General features: G+C 56.7%; 1 protein-coding gene across 30 annotated transcripts in view; it reads right to left on the bottom strand.

Annotated features, from left to right (window-relative positions):
• Positions 1 to 20,033, bottom strand: part of CACNA1G (calcium voltage-gated channel subunit alpha1 G) — a 60,096-nt gene that overhangs the window by 35,851 nt on the left and 4,212 nt on the right. For 29 of the 30 annotated variants that reach the window (XM_041001833.1, XM_041001826.1, XM_041001844.1 and 26 more), the window contains exons 2-9: positions 16,686 to 16,797; positions 16,443 to 16,576; positions 16,013 to 16,110; positions 13,953 to 14,112; positions 13,541 to 13,841; positions 13,338 to 13,430; positions 10,189 to 10,972; positions 7,796 to 8,175 (exon numbers count right to left, since the gene is read on the bottom strand). In XM_041001833.1, coding sequence (XP_040857767.1) covers positions 7,796 to 8,175; positions 10,189 to 10,972; positions 13,338 to 13,430; positions 13,541 to 13,841; positions 13,953 to 14,112; positions 16,013 to 16,110; positions 16,443 to 16,576; positions 16,686 to 16,797 — 2,062 coding nt within the window. The remainder of the gene's footprint in view (positions 1 to 7,795; positions 8,176 to 10,188; positions 10,973 to 13,337; positions 13,431 to 13,540; positions 13,842 to 13,952; positions 14,113 to 16,012; positions 16,111 to 16,442; positions 16,577 to 16,685; positions 16,798 to 20,033) is intronic. The other variant, XM_041001840.1, reaches the window with a different exon arrangement.

Below are 20,033 nucleotides of genomic sequence, written 5' to 3' on the forward strand. Positions count from 1 at the left end.
TCGCCCACTCCTGAGCCCTTCCTCTGGTCTAGACGGTGTTCATCCTGCTGTCCACAGACGCCACGGCCCAATGGAGGCTGCTCTAAGTTGGGGAAAGGCATCCTGCACTTTTCCCCTTGAGAGGCCACAGGCCTCTTCTCCATGCTGATCCTGATGATCACTCTCCCACATCCCTGCCCTTCCCCCTCAGGCTTTCACTCTGCAGCCACTGTGTCCCCAGGTTAGCTGTTCAGCCCCTCCCAACACAGAACAGGCACTGTGGCACGTTGGTCAGGTCCTCATATTGGAGCACCTGCAATGGCTGGACTCCAGTCCTACCTCTACTTTCAATCCAGCTTGCTGCTCATGCACACTTTGGGAGGCAGCAGGTGATGGGTTAAGTGCTTGGTCCCTGCTATCCACGTGGGAGACCCTGCTGGAGTTCCCAGCTCCTGACCCTGGCCAGCCCTAACTATTGTAAGCATTGGGGAAGCACACAGGAGATTCCTTCTCTCTTTTACACCAGGGTCTCCCCTGGAGCCCAGGGCATGGCTGCCCAGCAGGCCATCTGGTAGCCCCCAGAATGCTGGTGATAACAAGGGATTAAACCTGAACTCCAAAAAGTGGACAGCTTTGGCCACACTCCCCACCTGTGTGACCTCACTGAGCCCCAGTCACCTCCTCTGCTCCTCATGGTGGGTAATGCCACCTCCCCAGAAGGCTGCTCTGCAGAACAAGACAGTAAAGGCTGTGACTCCTCCCTAGGCCAGGGTCAAGTTCAGCCGGCCCTTGAAGCCAGCCTCCCACAGGGCTGCACATCTGCCAGGTACAGCCAGGTCCCACGCTGAGACCAAACCCAGAGGAAATCAGCCAGGAGGAGGCAGAAAGAGAATGCCCACAGAAGGTACCCTGAGGGGCAAACAAAGAGGTGTGGGGGCAGGTGTGGGAGGTACTTGCGGGGATATGAGCCTGTGAGGTTGGCAGGACCTGGGCAGACTGGCCTGGATGAAGCCTCTTTACGTCTCAGGCTGGACTTGCCTCTGTCCACTATGGCTCTTGGGGGTGGAGCCGGGGGAGGGAGGGTAGAGAGGTGCAAAGCAGAGTATTAAGAAGATGGATCTGGCTTCTGTGGCAGCAGTATGTGGACAACTCGAGGGGAAAGATGGAGACCGATAAGGGGATACTGCGGCAGTCCAGGCAGGGGGCCTGAAAGCTGGCTCTGGCAGGGAAGGCATGAGGGGGTGGCCAAACCGGGTCAGTTCTGAGCAGAGGCTGCTAAAGGTCACCCCAGCCTGTCCAATCCCCTCTTCTCAGCTCCCAGAAGCTCCACTGATGCTGAAATCTCTGCTTCCCTTTTAGACTCATTGGCTCATACCCCACCTCTGCTGCCAGTTGAGTAGAGGGGTACAGGCAGGGGGACAGTATGAGGGTCCTACCAGGGGACCTCCAGGAAGCCCGGAGCCAGGACAGAACTCCAAAAGCCGGACAGCTTTGGCCACACTCCCCACCTGTGTGACCTCACTGAGCCCCAGTCACCTTCTCCGCTCCTCATGGTGGGTAATGCCACCTCCCCAGAAGGCTGCTCTGCAGAACAAGACAGTAAAGGCTGTGAAATTCCACAGCCCGCTGGGACTCTCACCTCCCTGAGCACACTCCCCTCCAGTACCTTCTTACCCACTGGGTCTCCTATTAGGTGTCACAAGGACCTCAAGCCTCTTAAACCAGGGGCAATGCCAAAGAGTGGCCTTAGCCACTCACCCCAGGTACCCCCACCCCGCCACCCAAATTCCTAAACTCCTTCTTCTCCCCTTGAATACAAGTAAGCCAAGCAGGCCCAGAGGGCCTTGGTGCTAGCTTGGCTTCTGGTCAGCCCACCCAAGGCACCTGCTACTTAAAATTTTGGAGCTGCCACCCTGGCCCTTACCCACCTGGGCCACCTCTAGCCTGGACCCAGGTGGGCTTTCAATAGGATGTCCTAGGGCCAGGTACTACGGTGCAAATGGGTTAAGCTGTCACCTACAACACTGGCTTCTTCACATCAGAACACCAGATTGAGTTTCAGCTGCATGTTTCCAATCCAGCTTCCTGCTCATGTGCCTGGAAGGCAGCAGAGGATGGTTCAAGTCCGAGGCCTCCTGCCACTCCCATGGGAGACCCGGATAGAGTTCTGTTCAGCTCCTGGTTTCTGCCTGGCCCAGCCCTGGCTATATTGAGGAGCTACAAGAGTGGATGAAAGGTCACACTCTCTTTCTTTCTCTGTCACTCTACCTTTCGAATAAATACATAACTAAATAAAAATGTGGTAAAGGCCGGCCTCCCGTGGTCATGGTCTGCAGGCTGCTGCCCTGCACAGCTCAGGTGAGCACCTAGCTTCTGGCTGTGCACTGTGGCTGCAGAATTGCTGAGCGCGGCCAGAGAGTGCTCACTGGCCACCGATCCCACTGGGGGCCCCAGCACAGCCTGCTGCCTGCTGGCGGAGCATGGTCCTCTTAGCTCTAACTCCTTCCTCCGGGAGCTGCCTCCAGCCCCACCCACTCCTGGGCCCCTGCTCCTACTCCCCGCCCTCAAACAGCTCGGCAGCAGCCCACATCCTGCTCATCCCTTTGCTGCTCCCAGAAGAGGAAGGCAGCTGGCCCCTTCTTCACCTGCACTTGAATTTGATCCCTGCCCCCACACTCCCTGGGCCCCTATCTCAGTCATGCCTGAGTCCCTCCCTTTCTTCTCTTCCCCCAAGCAGCTCCCCGCCAGGAATCATGCTCCCTGTGTTCCTCCTCCTGGATGCCCGGGCTACTCTGAACCTGTACCCAGTCCCCCTGGTCCATGCCCCGCTTGGCCTGGCTTCCCTGACCCTGTGCCAGCCCCGCTCAGCCCTCCTAAGACTGCCTTTCCTTCTCACACCAACATTCCTCAGAGTTCGCTTAAGCCCACCCCTCCCCCAGCCCACTCCCTCTTTCCAGTGCCCCCAACTCCCCACACTCCAGCTGTCACTGGGGTGTAGAGGACACTAAACAAGTTCTCTTGGGGCCCTGGCTCCTGGTCCAGAGAGCCAGTGCCTGCCCGATATCCCCACCACCATGGCCCGCAGCCATGGCAAACAACACCTCCCAAACAGGCCCTCACCTCTTCTCTCAGACCTCCCTTCTCGCGCCTCCCCGGCTCCACACAGCCCTTGGGTTATCTAGCATTACTACTGCCTTTTGGCTGGTGCCTTGGTGCTCCAACCTGCTGGTGGACATACTGTCCTGCCCACAGCCTTCCTTGGCTTCCTCCCCACCCCCACTGCTCTGAACACCAGGAATAAGCTGCTGTGCCTCCCCCCCGCCACCCCGCCACCCCCCTGCACCAGCCTGCACCTGCTGAAGCTCAGGCTTCCTTCAATACTGCTGGACTGGACTCAACGTCATCCCCACCAACCCTGGCTCCAACATTAAGGGATAGGAAGGGCTGGGGGGGCCACCATGCCCTTTTAGAGTGTCTCATGGGCTCTCTGCATTTTGTAGCCCGGTTGCTGGCATCATCCTCCCTGCCCCCTACCAATCCTTGCCACTAGATCTCTGCTCTACCCTGTCAAGCTCACTCATCCTTCAAGGTCCTTCTAAAAAACCACCTCCTCCGTGAACACCTCTGCTTTGTCTCTGGAGGCCACCCTCACAGCATCTTGTGTGATCATACACAAGACACAACGGCTTTCCCAGGACCACCTACGCATGCTGGGTGCTTCCAGAGAGCCTGCCCGTGACCTTCTGGAATCCTCGAGGGCTTCTAGCACGCTGTGTACAGGACAGCCTTAGTGTCTGCAGAACTGCAGGAGCCTGCAGCTGGGAAATGCCTAAGCAAACATGAACACGCCCCACCCAAGACCTGAAAGACTCTGAACACCCAGAGCCGGGATCACTCCAAAGCCTTGCTTGGTCCCAGCTCCAGGCTTTCAGTCAGCGCTCCTCCCTCAGGAGGCCTAAGGCCAGGCTCTCCACGGCCACACAGGAGTGTGTATGTGTCTGCACTTTCAGGGCACAAGGTTGTGGCCCAGTCTTGGAAGCCCTTGGAATGGTAAGACTCACCACAATTGGACTCACCCCCGAACACGCCTCGCCATCTCCCCTCCCTGCCCCAGCATGCCTCTCCTCGAGCTGCCAACCTCATTCACTTATAAATAGAAACCTTCTTAGGATTCCTATCTAGAGTGACAGGAGGGACCGGTGTCTGAGTGATGAACAGAATCATGTCACCCACCCCAGGCTCTCCTGGCCCTGGACCCTCCCCATCCTACTAGCTGAAGCCCTACTAGCTGGGCTCCCCATCTGTTGGCATCCCTCTTCCAGAAGACGAGGCCAATACCTGTTCCTCGTTCATGGGCCAGGGCCAGGTAAGCAACATCAGGAAGCATCCCACCCTTCTTGGGGCCTGACCCCAACACAACTCCAGGTGGGAGACAGGTCCCCAGACAACCTCTTCTTGGAGCCCAGGCAGCCTGCTGGATATGGTACCACCCCAGAGGCTCCAGGATGGTCCCCATCCAAATCTGCCCAAACCCCAGGCAGAACCCCAGGGGTCACCCTTGCCCCTTCCTTCACTCAGATGTCAGCTGGTATGGAGTCCTGCAGAGGCAGCCACCTGCTAGTCCTTCCCAGCCTCTCCTCTCCAGGGACATGGATGTGGTAGGAACCGGCTGGCCTCACTGGCTCCTGTCTCGGCTTTTCTTGTGACTGGCTGCCCTTTACTCTGAAGGCTTTTGCCAGCACAAATACAGACTACTCACTGACCTGCAAACACAGACCTCTCATTGACCTGTGTAAAACCTTTGGGACAACATCCAGACTCCCTCCTGTGCCCTCAGGGCCTGACTTTCTAAACTCACCTCTTGCCACCTGCCACCCAGCCCATTGTGGTCTCTGTGCATCCTGCTCAGTTGAGATGTCCAATGGCCCCTGGCCCTCGTTTCTCCACTGGCTTCATCCTACTCTTCCTTTGCACTCAGAGTACATCTCATCCCAGGTCTATCACAGTAGGTAACTTGGGTTTACACCACAGAAATGGGCAGACACTCCCAAACAGGGTTTGTTTGCCTTTTGAGGGCTGATGTTAAACAGCTATCAGCAGGGTCCTGCTGGGGCCCAACTCTGACATCTAACACATGGGTAGAATGCAAGGACACATGGATTGGTGTAGAACCCACAGATTCTGGGCCCCTCACCAGGTACTGCCCCCTTGTGGCTGGGCACATACTGTTAGCCCTGACTAAAATAGGTTCACACTGCTGTCCTCAGCATTCTTTTTCTTAGCTCCCTCACTGGCCTTCTGGGTAAACCAACCCTGCCAATCCTCCACCAGCTGGTGGCAAACAGGGCAGGGCAGGGAAAGCAGGAGAAAGGGGAGGGGATGGGGCCAGCCTTGGAGGGGGAGGGGAGCTGTAGCTGGGTGCCCCCTGGGTCCAGTGGTTGCTGGAGAGGAACAAGAGGGACACCATGACACCAGGAAAGACCTAGACCAGGGAGTGGAGGACACCCCTTGCGTGCAGTGCCCCCAGTGTGCTGGGCAGCAGGGTCTATGGACACCATCTATGGCACTGCAGGGAAGGCAGGAGTGGGGGCAGAGCCTCGGCAGCATCTGTGGCCACGCGTCACCTCTCTCCTACAGGTAGGCTCCATCCCAAGGCACGCACTCCCTCTCTGCCCCGTCTGTCCTCAGCTGCCTCTGGGTCTCCCCAGGTCTGACTCCTTCCCCTGTCACTCCATCTTTATCTCCCATCCCCATCGGCCCTGGTCCCTTCTCTGCACCTCTGCCTCTCTCTCCTGTCTCAGCCTCCTCCTCTATGCTTCCGCATCTGTCTGTCTCCCTCGGTGTCCCCATTGCCCTCCTGGGCCTCTGCCTCCTTCGGTACTCAGTACTCCGTGTCTCCTTGCTCCCTTCCCCTCCAGCCTGCTCAAGCGCAGGGGGGCCCAGATGGCGGGACGTTCACGCCGCAGTGCCTGCATGGTAGGGCCTCTTCCCACCTCCCAGCAGAGCTCACCTGCCCAGCCCAACTCCCATTCCCTACCCCCACCCTCCAGCTGTCAGGATTGGGACAAACTCACTGAAGAAAACTGGGCGACCCCTGGGGCAAGGATTCCCTGCCTCTGAGGCCTGGCTGGGTGGGTGGGGAGCTGTGGGCTGTTCCCCCTTTCTGGGGGGGAGGCTTGGGAGAGCTTTCATTTCCTCTCCCTTGGGGTGGCTTCCTGTGCCCTGGCTCTGTGTGACTCAGCTCCTTCCCAGGACAATCAAAGCTCCAGCAGCAGCAGCAGCAGCTGGCAGACCAGGGATGGCTGGGTGCACGCTGGGGACAATGGGGAGGATGCTGAACCTTTGGGGGCAAAGTGTTGAGGTTCAGACTGAGGTCATTGAAGGTGGCGGGAGGTCAGGGGCTGCTGGACCCTGGGTCACGGAAGCACAAACTGCTGCTCCCCCACCACTGGCCCCAGCAGCCTGGCACAGTGAAGCACCTCGCTCCAGGAAGCTGGCAGAGCCACATGTGCACACTGGCCCACACCCCATACAGCTCAGACACAACATGGCCACCGCAGTGCCATGAGCGCCCACCTGCTGGCACAGCAGCCGTCATCTTACCCGCTCCGTGTTGCCTCAGTAGGGAGGGAATGGAGCACAGCCACCAGGCCAGAGGTTGCTGCGGCAAGAAGAAGGGGAACCAACTGGGAGATGGAGATCAAAGGCTAGGGTTGTTCCCCTTCAGGACAACGCTGGGTGCTCACAACATAGCAGGTGTAGGGGTCAGTGGGGGGGGGGGGGGGCATCAGACTGCTCCAGACCCAGTCTCCATCTACAGTCCTCCTTCATTGAACACTCATACCCTGCCCTACTTGGTGGTGGTGGTGAACCCACCTGCTCAGAAAGGCCATCCATTCCCATCATGTGCTGTGGCCAGCAGGCAGCCCCTGCCCCATACTTCCAATCCCCTTATACTTCTTTCTGCAGCTTGGGGTGCACAGTCTCAGTTCCTAGTCAGAAAAGCTCAGAGTCGGCAGAACCATCGCCCCCTCCCTCCGTCCAGCAAGATGAGACCACCCAAGAGGGGCCAGCAGCAGAGAAGGAGGGCACAGCGGGACCCTGTGCTCAGCACCTGCCTGTAGCTCCCTCCCTTCCCAGGCCATGCCAGGGCACAAAAGTGACTTTCAGAAGGAAGCTGGGGAAGGGGGATGGGAGTGGGGAAGGCTTGGGGGTGAGGCCCCGGGGTGCCTGCTCTGACCCCTTAATGTGGGTGCAGTCCAGGGTGCACCAGCGAGGGACCACTGGGGTCCACCTTCTGCCTCCACATCACTCTGGGAGGGCTTACAGCCTCCTGGCCTCTCAGCCCAGATGCTCCTTCTTCCACATGACAGCCTTTCAAATATTTGAAGACAGCGTGCAGGGCCCCACTGAGCCGCCTCTTCTCCTGACCAAACAGCATGCTTCTCAGAAGGATTCCTGCACGGCGGTGGTTTCAAGGCCCCTCGCTGGGCTGGGTATTCCCATCCAGCAGGGCTCCCAGACCCGGGAGAAGACGGCCTTCCCCCAGTCCAGCAGGCCTTCATTCCAATCAGACATAGCCGCCAAGCCTCCTCTCCTCCAGCCACTCACACCTCACATCAATGCCGGGGACCACCAAGACCCCACCCCATGATCCCTGCTCCAAAGACCCCATGTGCCTCCTAGAACATGTCTCTCCCCACTCGTCTACATTCTTCAAAGCCCACCTCCTCTGTGAAGCCTTCCCAGATAGGGCAGGCCCTGGTCCCCTGCCCTAGACCCCCACCCTCAGAGACTGCCTCCGCCTGCTCCCTACCTGCTCGTGGTACTCGATGCCCATGCTGAGTGTGTTGACCAGGATAGCAATCATGATTCCCCGGCCAAAGTACTTGCTGTCCACGATCTTCCGGAAGGTGTCACAGATGAGCCTCCAGAAGGCCAGCACGGAGTTGGGCTCCGCCTCTCGGCCTGAACTTGGTCGTCTCCGCCGGCTGTGTGGGTCTCGGAGGTCACTGTGCTGGGCATCCTGTGTGAACTCATACACCGCCTCGCTGTCCGAGTCAGGCATCTCATGCTCAGCAAGTTCCACCTCCCCTGAGCCTGCCCGTGCACAGTAGGGGCAGCTGTCGGGACCACAGGCTCCACGGTCAGCCTTCAAGCAAGGACTGGAGAGCTTGCAAGAGCTCTGGCAGGTGCCTAGGATAGGAGAGGACAGCTTAGAACCCTCCTGGGTTACCCTGGCCTCCAAGGATGCCCACAGTGAGGGCGAGCATGCTGAGTTGTTACAATGGGTAGGGAGTGCCAGGCACCCTGTGGGTGGGGATGTTGAATGTCCTGTGGGGTGGAGAGTCCTGGCTAACAAAAAGCCCAGATGTCGGGCCCGGCGCGGTGGCGCAAGTGGTTAAAGGTCCTCGCCTAGCACGCCCGGGATCCCATATGGGCGCCGGTTCTAATCCCGGCAGCCCCGCTTCCCTTCCAGCTCCCTGCCTGTGGCCTGGGAAGGCAGTCGAGGACGGCCCAAAAGCTTTGGGAACCTGCACCCGCGTGGGAGACCCAGAAGAGGCTCCTGGCTTCGGATCGGCATAGTATCGGCCCGTTGCGCTCACTTGGGGAGTGAATCATCGGATGGAAGATCTTCCTCTCTGTCTCTCCTCTCTCTGTATATCCGCCTTTCCAATGAAAAAATAATAAAAATAAATCTTTAAAAAAAAAAAAAAAAAAGAAAAAAAAAAAAAGCCCAGATGTCATCAGCAGCCCACAGATGGTACATGCCAAGTGTCCCCTGGGTTCAGGTAGACAGGCAGCCTTGATGTCTATCCCCTGAGGTCCTGGACAGCTCCTACGTCCTAGGAGTCCAAGCCATCTGTGTGGCCCAGGGAAGCCAGGTTTTCTTCAAAGATGCTTGGAGTAGCAGTTCCCAAGAAATCCGTAAGACACATCTGCCCACATGGGCGCGCGCGCACACACACATACACATATATATATATACCCATATACACTATTGGTACTCCACAATACATACACACACAATTAACTCCACACAACACCCATGTACATATATCGCAGGAAAACAGCACATCCGTGTGTGTGTGTGTGATAAGCATGTACCCACACAACACACCACCTATCCCAAGATGTCAGCGCCCACTTAACTCTGGCTCTGACCCTGAATCCCAGAGCTGAAAGGAACCTCAGCTAAGGCTGACAAGTGGAGATACCGGGCTTAAGACCCAGCTAACAGCAGTCACACATGCCATTCCCCTGCTGGCCCAGGAAGGGGCAGTTTTGAGCATCCACAGACCCCAGAGATGAGCCCAGTTCTGCCTTTTGCACACGAGGCTAGGGCAGCGGGTATGCTCATGACGTCCTTTAGCAAGGTGATCGAGGAGCTGTGTACGAATCCTTCCCTCTCCACCTTAGGACAGCACCTTTTCCAGCCCACGGAATATCCCCAAGAGTATCCCACTGTTTCACACATGCCAATTCTTCCTGAAAGAACAGGTCAGGGAACCTGTCTGCCGAGCGGCACTGGTCACTTCTACCTAAGAGATCACCCTATGTATCTCACTGACATTCCCCTACAACCCGAGATTTTGCAGCCATTGGCCTAGCACCTCAAAGACTTGCTGTTCTGAGCTCCAGGTCTCTGCCCAGAGGGAATGAGACATGGGTTTATGAGAGTCCCATTGGTGTGGGGGGGTCACGATGCTGGGCTCAGCCGCATGCCATTTCTTCTGTTAGCCATGTCCCCACAACCCAGGGATACAGAGCCAGCCCCAGAGTCCAGCCCTGAGTCCGCTCCTTACCAACAGGATAACCTTGAGCAAGCTGTGCTACATCTCCAAGGCTCCTGCCCCCATCCCTATGAGAGGGGTCTTGGCAGCTGATCACCCATGCCGTCCAGGGGACGCAGAAGGATTCTGCCTGCAAAGCCCAAGGCCGCATGGCTACGGACAATAAAGAGCTCTTACTGCAAACACCAGCGGCCGAGCATGCAGCAGGTGCTCAGTGCATGACAGCTATGATGATTCCAGTGCAGGAACTGAGGTCCCCATTGGAACAGATGGGAAATCAGAGATTAAAGAAGTGATGTGATTGAAAGTGCCAAGGCCCCAAGAGGCAGGATGATAGCCTGAGCCCTGGCCACTCCGACTGTACACCCTCATTGCCTTCCAGAACACCCACCCGGCCCCAACCCCGAGTTCTCACCTGTGCTCTGTGTCTCCAGCAGCTTGTGCATGGAGCTGTAGGGCCCGGGAGGGATGTTGAAGCTGGTGAGGGTGGGGGGCCCAGATCTGGGGGCCACCTCCACTAACGCCTTTTCCTTCAGCATCTCTGGTGGAGGGCTGGTATGCACGGTGGGATACACCTTCCCACTGCCCACAGTCCTGCCTGATGCCTCTGAAGGGGACCTGGGAGGGGGTGCCTGGCAGCAGACTGGTTCCAAGTGGCAGTCAGCATGGTAGAAGCTGTGCACAGACTCGGCACCCCCCGGAGGGCCCCTGGAGAGGGTGGGTGTTGAGGGTGGTGGCAGCATGAGCCGGCGGGACCCATTGGCATCCCTGTCCTGGATCTCTGGACTGGCTCGGGGTGCCCTGAGTGTCCCGTTACCCAGGTGATAGTGGTGGTGATGGTGGTGGTGGTGGTGCACCAGGTGGTGGACAGACAGGCGTCGGCGGGAGTGAGAAGAGCTGTTGCCAGCCTGGGGCTCCTGGCTCCCGAGGGGTGCTGGGCTGCTCAGCAGCCCGGCCCGTACACCCACTGCCCGAGACACCTGGGCCAGCCTACGGGCTGCCTTCCTAAGGATGTAGACCAGGTACTTAAGCAGCTCCTCATAGCAGCTGCCTGGCTCAGAGAAGCTAGCCAGGGTGCTGGCGTTGGAGAGGAAGCGTACACGCTGCTCCCGCATCAGCTGGCTTTCTCGCTGCTTGGTCTCTGAGAACTGTGTGGCAATCACCACCAGGCACAGGTTGATCATGAAGAAGGAGCCCACCTGTAGGGGTGGGGACAGGAAGAGGAGATGTCCTGAAGAAATTGAATCAATGCCAGCTGCCGCATACAGGAAACGTGCGTGCCAAGCACTGGGCTTGGTAATTTTCCCGACGTCATCTCATCTGATTCTCCTGACAGCCAGGAGGTGACGCTATCATAATCTCCACCTGAGAGGCCAAGAACCTGGGGTTCCGAAAGAGGTCAAGGAAAGTGCCCCAAATGACATAGCTAAGGCAGTGCAAGGCTGAGGCCTGGACAACTTCGATAAAATCCCTAGGAGTCCTTATGGGCCATTACATCATCCTGCAAGGTCACCTCCCAAGCTCCCTGCTCAGAGGGGACCTATCCAGGGAGCCCCCGAGCTTCTCTCTCCAATGGGCAGTGAAGGCCATGGACAGGAGTGCAACCGGGCAGACGTGGAGTCTGCAAGCTTGGCCCAGACGTGCTTCTCCAGGCTCCTGCTTCCGTTCCTGGCTCTAGCTGTGTGACCTGGGCAACAGCCCAACCTATGTCGCCTCATCTAAAGATGGAGACCCTGGGCTACTGTCTGTTCTCAAGCCAAGCCCAGACCCCACAGGCCAGCCAAGCTGTTGCTCTGACTTGACACCCTCCCCTGGACCTCCATGCCTCAGTTTCCCCAAGATTCATGGCAAATCGTTGCTTGGGCAAAATCCCAAAATGAAGGGAATGAATATTTATGGTGACAAAGCAGATTTTTTTTTTCTAGATCGTGTCCTAGTAATTATGATAATTAGCTTCACTAGTGTGATTCCAGAGAGCTGTTTGGGAAGATTTTTCCGGGGGTGTGTGGGAGGGTGGAAGCTGAGCCCCTTACCTCCCTGTCTGCTTCCGCTCCCCTCCCCTAGGCCTGGAAGAGTAGCACAGTGAGCAAGCCAGTGCAGCACTGGCCTCGCACCTCACCCCAGGCGGGGGCCAGTGAGGGGACAGGCCTCCTCCAGCCAGGCTTTGCCTCAAGCCTGGGCATTCTTCCACATCAGGGAAAATGACTGAAGTAGGCCCAAGGGGCATTGATCTTTCCCAGGGCCCACCATAGGTCTCTCTCACCAGCTACTGTCTCATTGTGTTCCCCACCTCTCTCTGGCACTTAAACTAGGTCCCTAGTCAATCTAAAGCTCTTCTCCATATCTATCCCCTCTGTCTGGCTCTGTCATCAGCCTCTCAGTGACAGAGGAAGAGGGTTGCACTCGGAGTTGGTAGCCTGGGATGAAATGCGTAGTTGCAGCCACTTATTCTCTCATCTTGGCCCAGTGACCACCCTCTGGGACTTCAAGTTCACTCCCAAAAGGCAGGGAGGGCATAATTCCTGTACGAGTCACCTTGCAGGGGACACTGGGGATAAAGCAGGCCGTGGATGTCACAGCACACAGCCACAGGCCACCACCACCCGGCAAGTTTAATCCACAGCTTAGGCAAAGCACATGGAAATGCTAATTGCCTCCTCTGTAAAAGAGACACAGCCATAGGACTACAGAGAGGATTAGATGCGCTGACACACTCCAAGTGCTCACTAGATGTTAGCTGAGCACAGCAAGCTAAACTGCTACTGCTCAGGACACCACATCCCCTGTCAGAGTGCAAGTTCCAGTCCCAGCTCCTTCCCTTCTGATCCAGCCTCCTGTTAATGTGCCTGGGAAGCAGCAGGTGATGGCCCAGATGGTGGCTCTTGCCACCCCACATAATAAACTCAGCTGGAATTCTGGACTCCTGGTTTTGACCTGGCCTGGCCTTAGCTGTTGTGGGCATTTGGGGAGTGAACAAGAGGATAGAATATCTCTGTCTATGTCTCTCTGCCTTTGAAACAGAAGGAAAATTTGTAAAAATAAGTTATTAACTATAAATGGCAATGATTAACACTAAATATGGCTGCTTCTACATGTGTCTTCTGCCTTCACCATCTCAGAATTTCTGAGCTGGAAAGGCCAAGAGCTCACACAGCGTTTCCCTATGTTAGTTAGAATGTGGGGTGGAACAATTTTGTTTGCAAACATTTCCAACACCCTTTTTCTCCCCCCAAAAAAGCCAGTGGCTATTGTCCCCCTTTCTGGTATAAAAACAGAACCACCCTTTGCCATTTTTAGATGCCCCCTGTGAGACACAGTGGCACCTGGGTTAAGTAATACCCACTGCAATGATATAGGGCAGAGGCTTGGGTGCAAATGCTGGCCCAAGGACCTCAGACCTCCTCCTGCTCTTCAATTGGTGCCCTGTCCACTACAGGTGCATGCCCCCTCGCTAAGACTCGTCCTACAAGTTGACAGCTTTAGCTTGAGTAATCCTTCCCCAACCTGTGTTCCAGGACCCCGCCTCCACCCCTCATTTCCCTGGAGCCCGGAGGGGTCACTCACGATGATGAGGAGGATGAAGTAGATGAAGTTGTAGAAGGAGTGGGCATCCATGACGAAGTACATGATGTCCACCCAGCCCTCCAGTGTGATGACCTGGGAAGGCGGCAGGGGCCAGACTAACTCCCGATGAAGATGCTTCCTGCAGGATCCTCCACCCCTGTCCCAACCCTGAAGACCACCACTCCCTGCCCAGACTGCCCCACCTGGAAGATGGCAATCCAGGCATAACCAATGTTGTCGAAGTTGATGGCCCCCTTGAAGGGATTGTGCTCCCCTGCAGAGCAGTTGGTGTAATACTGGTTCCAGTTGACACAGGTGGTGTTGCTGGAGCTGTTGTAGGCCTCGTAGTCCAGGCCACAGGGTGGGCCACCACCACCATCACCACGCAAGGTGGGCACACTGCGGCAGGAGCGCATGCCGTTCTCGCGCGGCTGCGAGCAGATGAAGGGGCTCTCGTCCTCATTCTCTGTTTGATAATAGCGCTCCAGGTCCACACTCAGGGGGCTGCGACATAAGGGCAGGATACAGATGAGGCCCAGAGGCAGGGAGAGCCAGTCCACAGAGTGAGCAAGGCAGGTGAGCCCAGGCCAATGTCCCACCCCGTCAGCCACTCACAGGCTGAAGTTCTCGGGCAGGAAGCATCGGTTCCGAAGCAGCCCTGCCCACAGCTGCACACCCACGATGCCAAAGATGAAGAAGACGAAGAAGCAGAGCAGCAGGACGTTGCCCAGCATGGGCAGCGTGTCCAGCAGCAGGGTGACCAGGATGCGCATGCCTGTAAGGGATGGAAGCCACGCTGGGGAGCTGGAGAGCTGGGGCACCAGGCCAGGCTAGTCAGGCTAGACTGGGCTGACTGCCACTGGCAGGCCTGGCAGCACTCCTAGAGGGGGTCAACAGGGACTTGGGGGCTGAGACTGTCTGGCTCAAGCTCCCCAGAAGCCCCTCTCCATGATCCCTCTTCCACATAAACTGGTGCAGGGCACCATTATTACCCAACCAAATGACTGTAATTTCCAAAAAGTTTCCATGCACCAAGCCCTACCACATATGCAAGATATCACCTCCACTTCCTAGAAGAGAAGTCTGGGACCCACACAAATGACACCCCGCAGCCCGGGTCCCAGAGCTGGTCGGTATGCATATCAGGACTCAGATTCAGGCTTGGTTCTTCTGAACACAGCCCTCCAACACGTTCACACTAACCCACCCACACTCACACACATACACACTCCCACACTCCAGCTTCCTTCACTCCTATGGGCCCTTCTCAGTTACCATCACTGGGATCACTGGGGAAAGCAAGGTACCAAACCACTGAGGGAACATTAGCAGGCAAAAACCCCACCCCTTGGACAGGCAGCTCCCTAGCAGGGGCCAAGGAACCTTGTCCTGAACAATGGTTCCTGAGTCCCCCAGCCCTTCCTGGTCCAGCAGGACTGGAAGAAATGCAACACTGTCTGCTTAGGAACTCATCTATGAACCACTCCACCCCCTTGGTGGGGAAAGCAACTGCAAACCCCCTCAAACTCCTCGTGAGGAATCCCTCTCTTCCTCCCAGTCTAGCAGCTGCCCAGCCCCTAGACTAGCAGGCCCTGCCAAGCAGACAGGTCTCTCTGCTGGTTGGTCTCCATCCCCAGGATCCCCACAGCACCTTGGCCCCATGCCTTTTCCAGAGCAAAAGCTTCTAGGTGGCAGCAACTAATTAACCCTCTGGGTGGCGGCAGCTGCCCTGGCCCCGCCCCTGCCCGCCCAGCCTTCTCACCCAGTCCTCTCCCCTCTTCCCCTCCCACCCTCCCCCATCACCTCCCCCTTCACTCCTCTGCGCTCCAACCAAGATCAATTCCTCAGGGTGTGCATTAAGGGAATTATACCGGTGGTTAGACAGAGGCCTATAAATCTGCCAGCCATCACCTGGGATGGGAGAAGCCCTGCCCCTCCTCTGAAGCTCCTGTTAAACACCAAAACATCCAGCCCATAGGGAAGAGGAGGAGGAGGAAGAACCTTGCTCTCCCACAGCCAGCTGTGTCTGTCACACACACACAAACATACAGCAAAGGGGACTGCAATTACATCAGGTACGCAGTCAGACACCTCACTCCCAGGGACAATGTGGGGACCAACCTGCAGCATGTGTGGGTTGGGGAGTTATCAAGGGGGCCTGAGCAAGGGCGGGCACAGGAGCGGGTGCGGGAGTTGGGGCTGCCAGAGCTTTGCTGGCTCCAGAAACCACTGCGGTTTAATTTAGATAATGGTCCTGGCGGTGACTGCAGTGGCTGGGGAGGGGCTGGCAGGGAGGAAGGGGATGCAGCTGGGAGGCCAAGGCATGGAATGGCTGAAGTCGTGTTCAGCATGGCCAGAAAGCTGGTGGGGCTGGGAAGGAAGGGCCGCTGCACCACCCCTCTCGCCTCTCATCCCATCCTCAGCTGCCCCTGCTCCCCTGGGAGAGAGGTTGACAGGTAAAAGGCAAAAGCCACTGTGATATCCCTATGGATTCTGATCCAAGGCCAGACCAAAGCAAGGAGGGGGTGCACAGATGAGCAGGGAGCCCTTCTCTGCCAGAGTCTGTGAGTGGGCAGGTGAGGATGTGGTGGGAGGGGGTGGGCCCTGTCCCCATCTCCTCTTTAGGGGAGGGGTAGGTCTTTGTCCAGGGGCTGGGGATCAAGGGGGTCACTCACTGGGCACCCGGTTAATGGCCCGGAGCGGTCGCAGCACGCGAACTGTCCTGACCGCTGACAAGCTGACATTCTGCAGGTCCAGTGAGTACTCCAGCATCCTGCAAGGAGGAGCCCAGGGGAAGACCTGTGAGTCTGAGGCCACAGCAGGGTGAGAGGTCAACAACCTGGGGCTCATCTCTGTACTCTGCCAGTACTGAAGATCTGGCTCTGTTTGAGGCCAGGTCATCCCCTCTCCCCACATGCCCCGACCCAGACAAGCACAACTTCCCTCAAGGAAAGAAAGCCAGAAGCAGAGATCAGGGATTCAGAGCAGGACAGCTTCACCAGCCAGCCAGGGAGCAGGCAGAGCCAGGTCTTGGAACAGTAGTCCTGGGAAGGAGCTGATACGGTGCATTCTGCACTCCCTTCCACACCCAGACCAGGCTCTCACCCTGCGATGACGATGAAGAAGTCCAACCGATTCCAAGTATCTCCCAGGTAACACTTTTTCCCAAAGATTCCCAGCGCCACCATCTTCACCACCATTTCCACCGCGAAGAAGGCAAAGATGAAGTCATCAAAGGCCTGGCATGGTGACAAGAAGCTGCTGAAACCAGGGAGGGGAGCATCCCTGTCCCTCCACTCCAGCTCCTCCCACCCACCAGCAGGGTCAAGGCCCTGAATACACACCCACCTGCAGGATTCGGCAGCGCTGAGAGTCGCAGGCAATATCCTCACAAGGTCGGAACATGCCGAGGGTCACACAATTGAGAAGGATGACCAGCATACTGATACGCTCAAACCAGGTAAGGCTGGGTCAAGGAAAGGGCTGTTTGGGGCCACAACTAGAGTCCTACTCCGACACCCAATGTTTGCTGACTTCCCACAAGCCAGACATGATGGGAGGGCCCAGCCCCCCTTGCCAGGCCTATCCTACCACCTCTCTGGATCCCACTTCCTCATCTACCAAGCAGGAAAAGCCACAAATACCCTGACTATTTGCACAAGCCATGTACGGAATAAAATCGATGATACTGGTGGAAATGCCAGACGCCAAGGGTTTGGGGCTGAATCTGAATCTTCTCTCTGCGCCTCGCAGGATGGATGTGAGAAGCAAATGAGATGATGTATGGGAATGTGTTACACAAACCCACAGTCGGATCCTGCTTTCCTTACAGTTTCCCAAGCGCCTTCACACAATGCCGCCGTAGCTCAGCTGATTTCCTAGAACCCAACCAAGGACACGGAGGTCCACTGAGCCCCGGTCGTGTGCCGAAGGTCACTTGCAAAGCCAGGAGTTTTCTAAGCTCTTGATCCACAACGCCTGCTTCTGCACCCCTGGCAGGCAGCAAGTGGGCTGTCAGGACCACGCTAGGGCCAGACAGACACAGACAAGCACGTGCACAGCTGTGGTGCCCTGTGCCACCACACGGAGCATGAGGCTTTCTCTCTTGTCAGCCTCCTGACCATCCCCACTCAAAGCCTTCATATGCAACTATTTGCCTAAATATTGAGAACCCATGACATACCAGTCCCCATGCTGGGCAGAAGCCCCAAGCTGTACAGAATGGACACACCCCATGCACACAGGCCATGATGCTGTCACACCTTCTTATGGCCTCCAGCCTACACAGACCAAAACAGCAAAAGGGAAGAGTGTTCTTCCCAAACCTCAAAGCTTCTGCCGGCAGCTTCTGAAGGACTTACTCTGGCCCATTGGCAGCAGAATACACAGCATGGCCTTTGGATCTTAGAATGTTCCAGGCACTAGAGTCATGAATAAATGACCAAGCATTCCCGTCTTCCTCATGGAAAACATGATAGGGTTAGGTCTAAGAGCAAAGAGGCCAGAAACCAGTAGGGAGCAGGGGTCAGGGATGAGGGAACCAGCCAGGAGAGTAGAGGTAGGAGGAGCCATGGTAGACCCCCCACCCCACTGGCATGATCCACCAGGTAACACTCTGGGGTGGGGCCAAGAGATGGAATATTCCCCATCATTACCTACTTGCAAGAAGGTGTGATAAAACCAGCAGGAAGACACTCCCTTCCTGGCTGGTCCAAGCCAGCCCCAACTCTGCCCTGAGTCCCTGCCAAAGCCCCATCCCCACAAACCTACTATGCCCCAGGACCACTGCCTTCTATGTCCCATCCCTACCTACCACCTGCCCTGGAACCCCCACAGTCCCAAAGCCACCTCTACCAGTCACCTCCCCCACCCCCATAGGAGAAGACAAGGGCAAGCCCTGGGCCTGGAGGCTGACAGTGAGGAGAGCGGTACAGTTGCCATGGAGTTGTTTTCTTGAGTGCAGCCCCAGCCCAGCCCAGCCCACAAGAGGGTCAGCCAGAGATCACCCAGGAGAGAGGGGAGGACACACAGGCACCCTCTTCCCTCACCCTGCAGGGAGAGGGGCTGTGCAAAAGACCCATGAGAGCAAACCTGTCTAGGTGGGTAGTCCTATAAAGTTGGACTCCTGCGACAGCTGCTTGGACCCTTCTCCCAGCAGTGACTCCACCACAGCGCAGTCACATGTGCTTGTCCAATCTCCCTGGCCAAGCTGTGTGTTCCTGGCAAGCAGGGCCCACGCGTACAGCTTTGTGCCCCCCACAGAGTGCCAAGGAGTGCCTGGCAGCTTGCCGATGATCAATACATAGTAAGAATGAATGAAGGGATCAATCATCGGTCTCCCTGTCCACACGCAATTCATTCATGTTTCCTTCCACATTGATGAACTTACTGTACCTGCTGGGGTGTGATGGGGTGACCCCAGAGCAAAGCTAGTCCCTCTTCCCTCCTCTCCTTACATCTATTCTTACCGGATCAAACCACCCCATGCCTGAGTGGAGTGACCCCAGAGAGAAAAGCTGGTCCCTCTTCCGTCCTCTCCCTTTACCTGTTTACCATGCCAAACCATCCCATGCCCAGATCTCAATCACCAGAGCCCCTTGTCAAGAGCTCGACAATCAGTTTTGTCTAATGTACAGTGACCCTGCTTTCCACCTCTCCCCTTCCACTAAAGGTAAGCACAAATACACAGGGACCAGACCAAGGCACCAAAAAAATGAGGACAACCTGAATAGAGGAAGACTGAATGGTGGAGGGGATCCTTTCACCCTTCTCCCGGTAGGACTCGTTTCCTTGGAAACAAGGCAGTATGTCACTGTGTGATGTTCTTCTGTTGCCATGACAACAGGAGGATGTGTCACCAGGTGGTGTGGATATGTTGCCATGGTACTTAAAAAGACCCAACGCTACCCCCACCACACACACACACACACACACACACACACACACACATGATCCTCCTTGCTCAGGCTGCTGCCTTATCCTCAGTACAGGGAAGCGGAAGCAGGGAGACCCACAGGTTATCAGGTTGGGGAGAAACCATGTGACAGATCTCCATGGTAACCAAGGGAACGGGGGACAGTGGTTGCCATAGTGACAATGAGAGACCTGTGCAGTCACATGTCTACTGTTGCTATGGTGACTGTCCAGGCTGGAGTGGATCCCAAAGGATGGGGGCAGGAGAGGGGAGGATCTTTCCTCTCCCTACAACCCACCATCAGGAGAGAAAAAGGAAATGGCAGGAAGATGAGTCCCCCTCTCCCTCCCCCTCCCGGGCCTCCTCCTGGGAGAAAGAGCTAGCTGTTATCTCCACAAATGGGTTCTCTCTTGGGGCCTTATCTCCATGGAGCCCTTGCCCAACCTGGCAGCTGGAAGGGTGAGGGATGTGGGAAGAGCAGGAAGCTGGCTGGGGCACCTCCTGGGGTACAGGGCTTGGGGGCAAGGAGCGTAGGGGTTTGTTCTGGGCATGATGGGAAATAGGCCCCCAGCTGCTTCATTCCCTCCTAGGACTCTGGAAATGTGAGACAGAGAAGTGTTGGGAAGGAGGCGGGGCTGGCCCCAGGAGTCCTGGCCTTCTGGTTAGAGCCAAGGAGGTGAGCTGGGGGCAAGCCCTTGCCACACACATCCTCATAAATAAGCAGATGCCCAGGGATTTGACCATCCCCTGGGGGCAAGGAGGGAGATGAGAGGGGGATTCCC

The sequence above is a fragment of the Ochotona curzoniae genome, unplaced genomic scaffold (assembly GCF_017591425.1).
Source record: "Ochotona curzoniae isolate NIBS_2020 unplaced genomic scaffold, NIBS_Ocur_1.0 scaffold_2453, whole genome shotgun sequence".
Lineage (NCBI taxonomy): Eukaryota > Metazoa > Chordata > Mammalia > Lagomorpha > Ochotonidae > Ochotona > Ochotona curzoniae.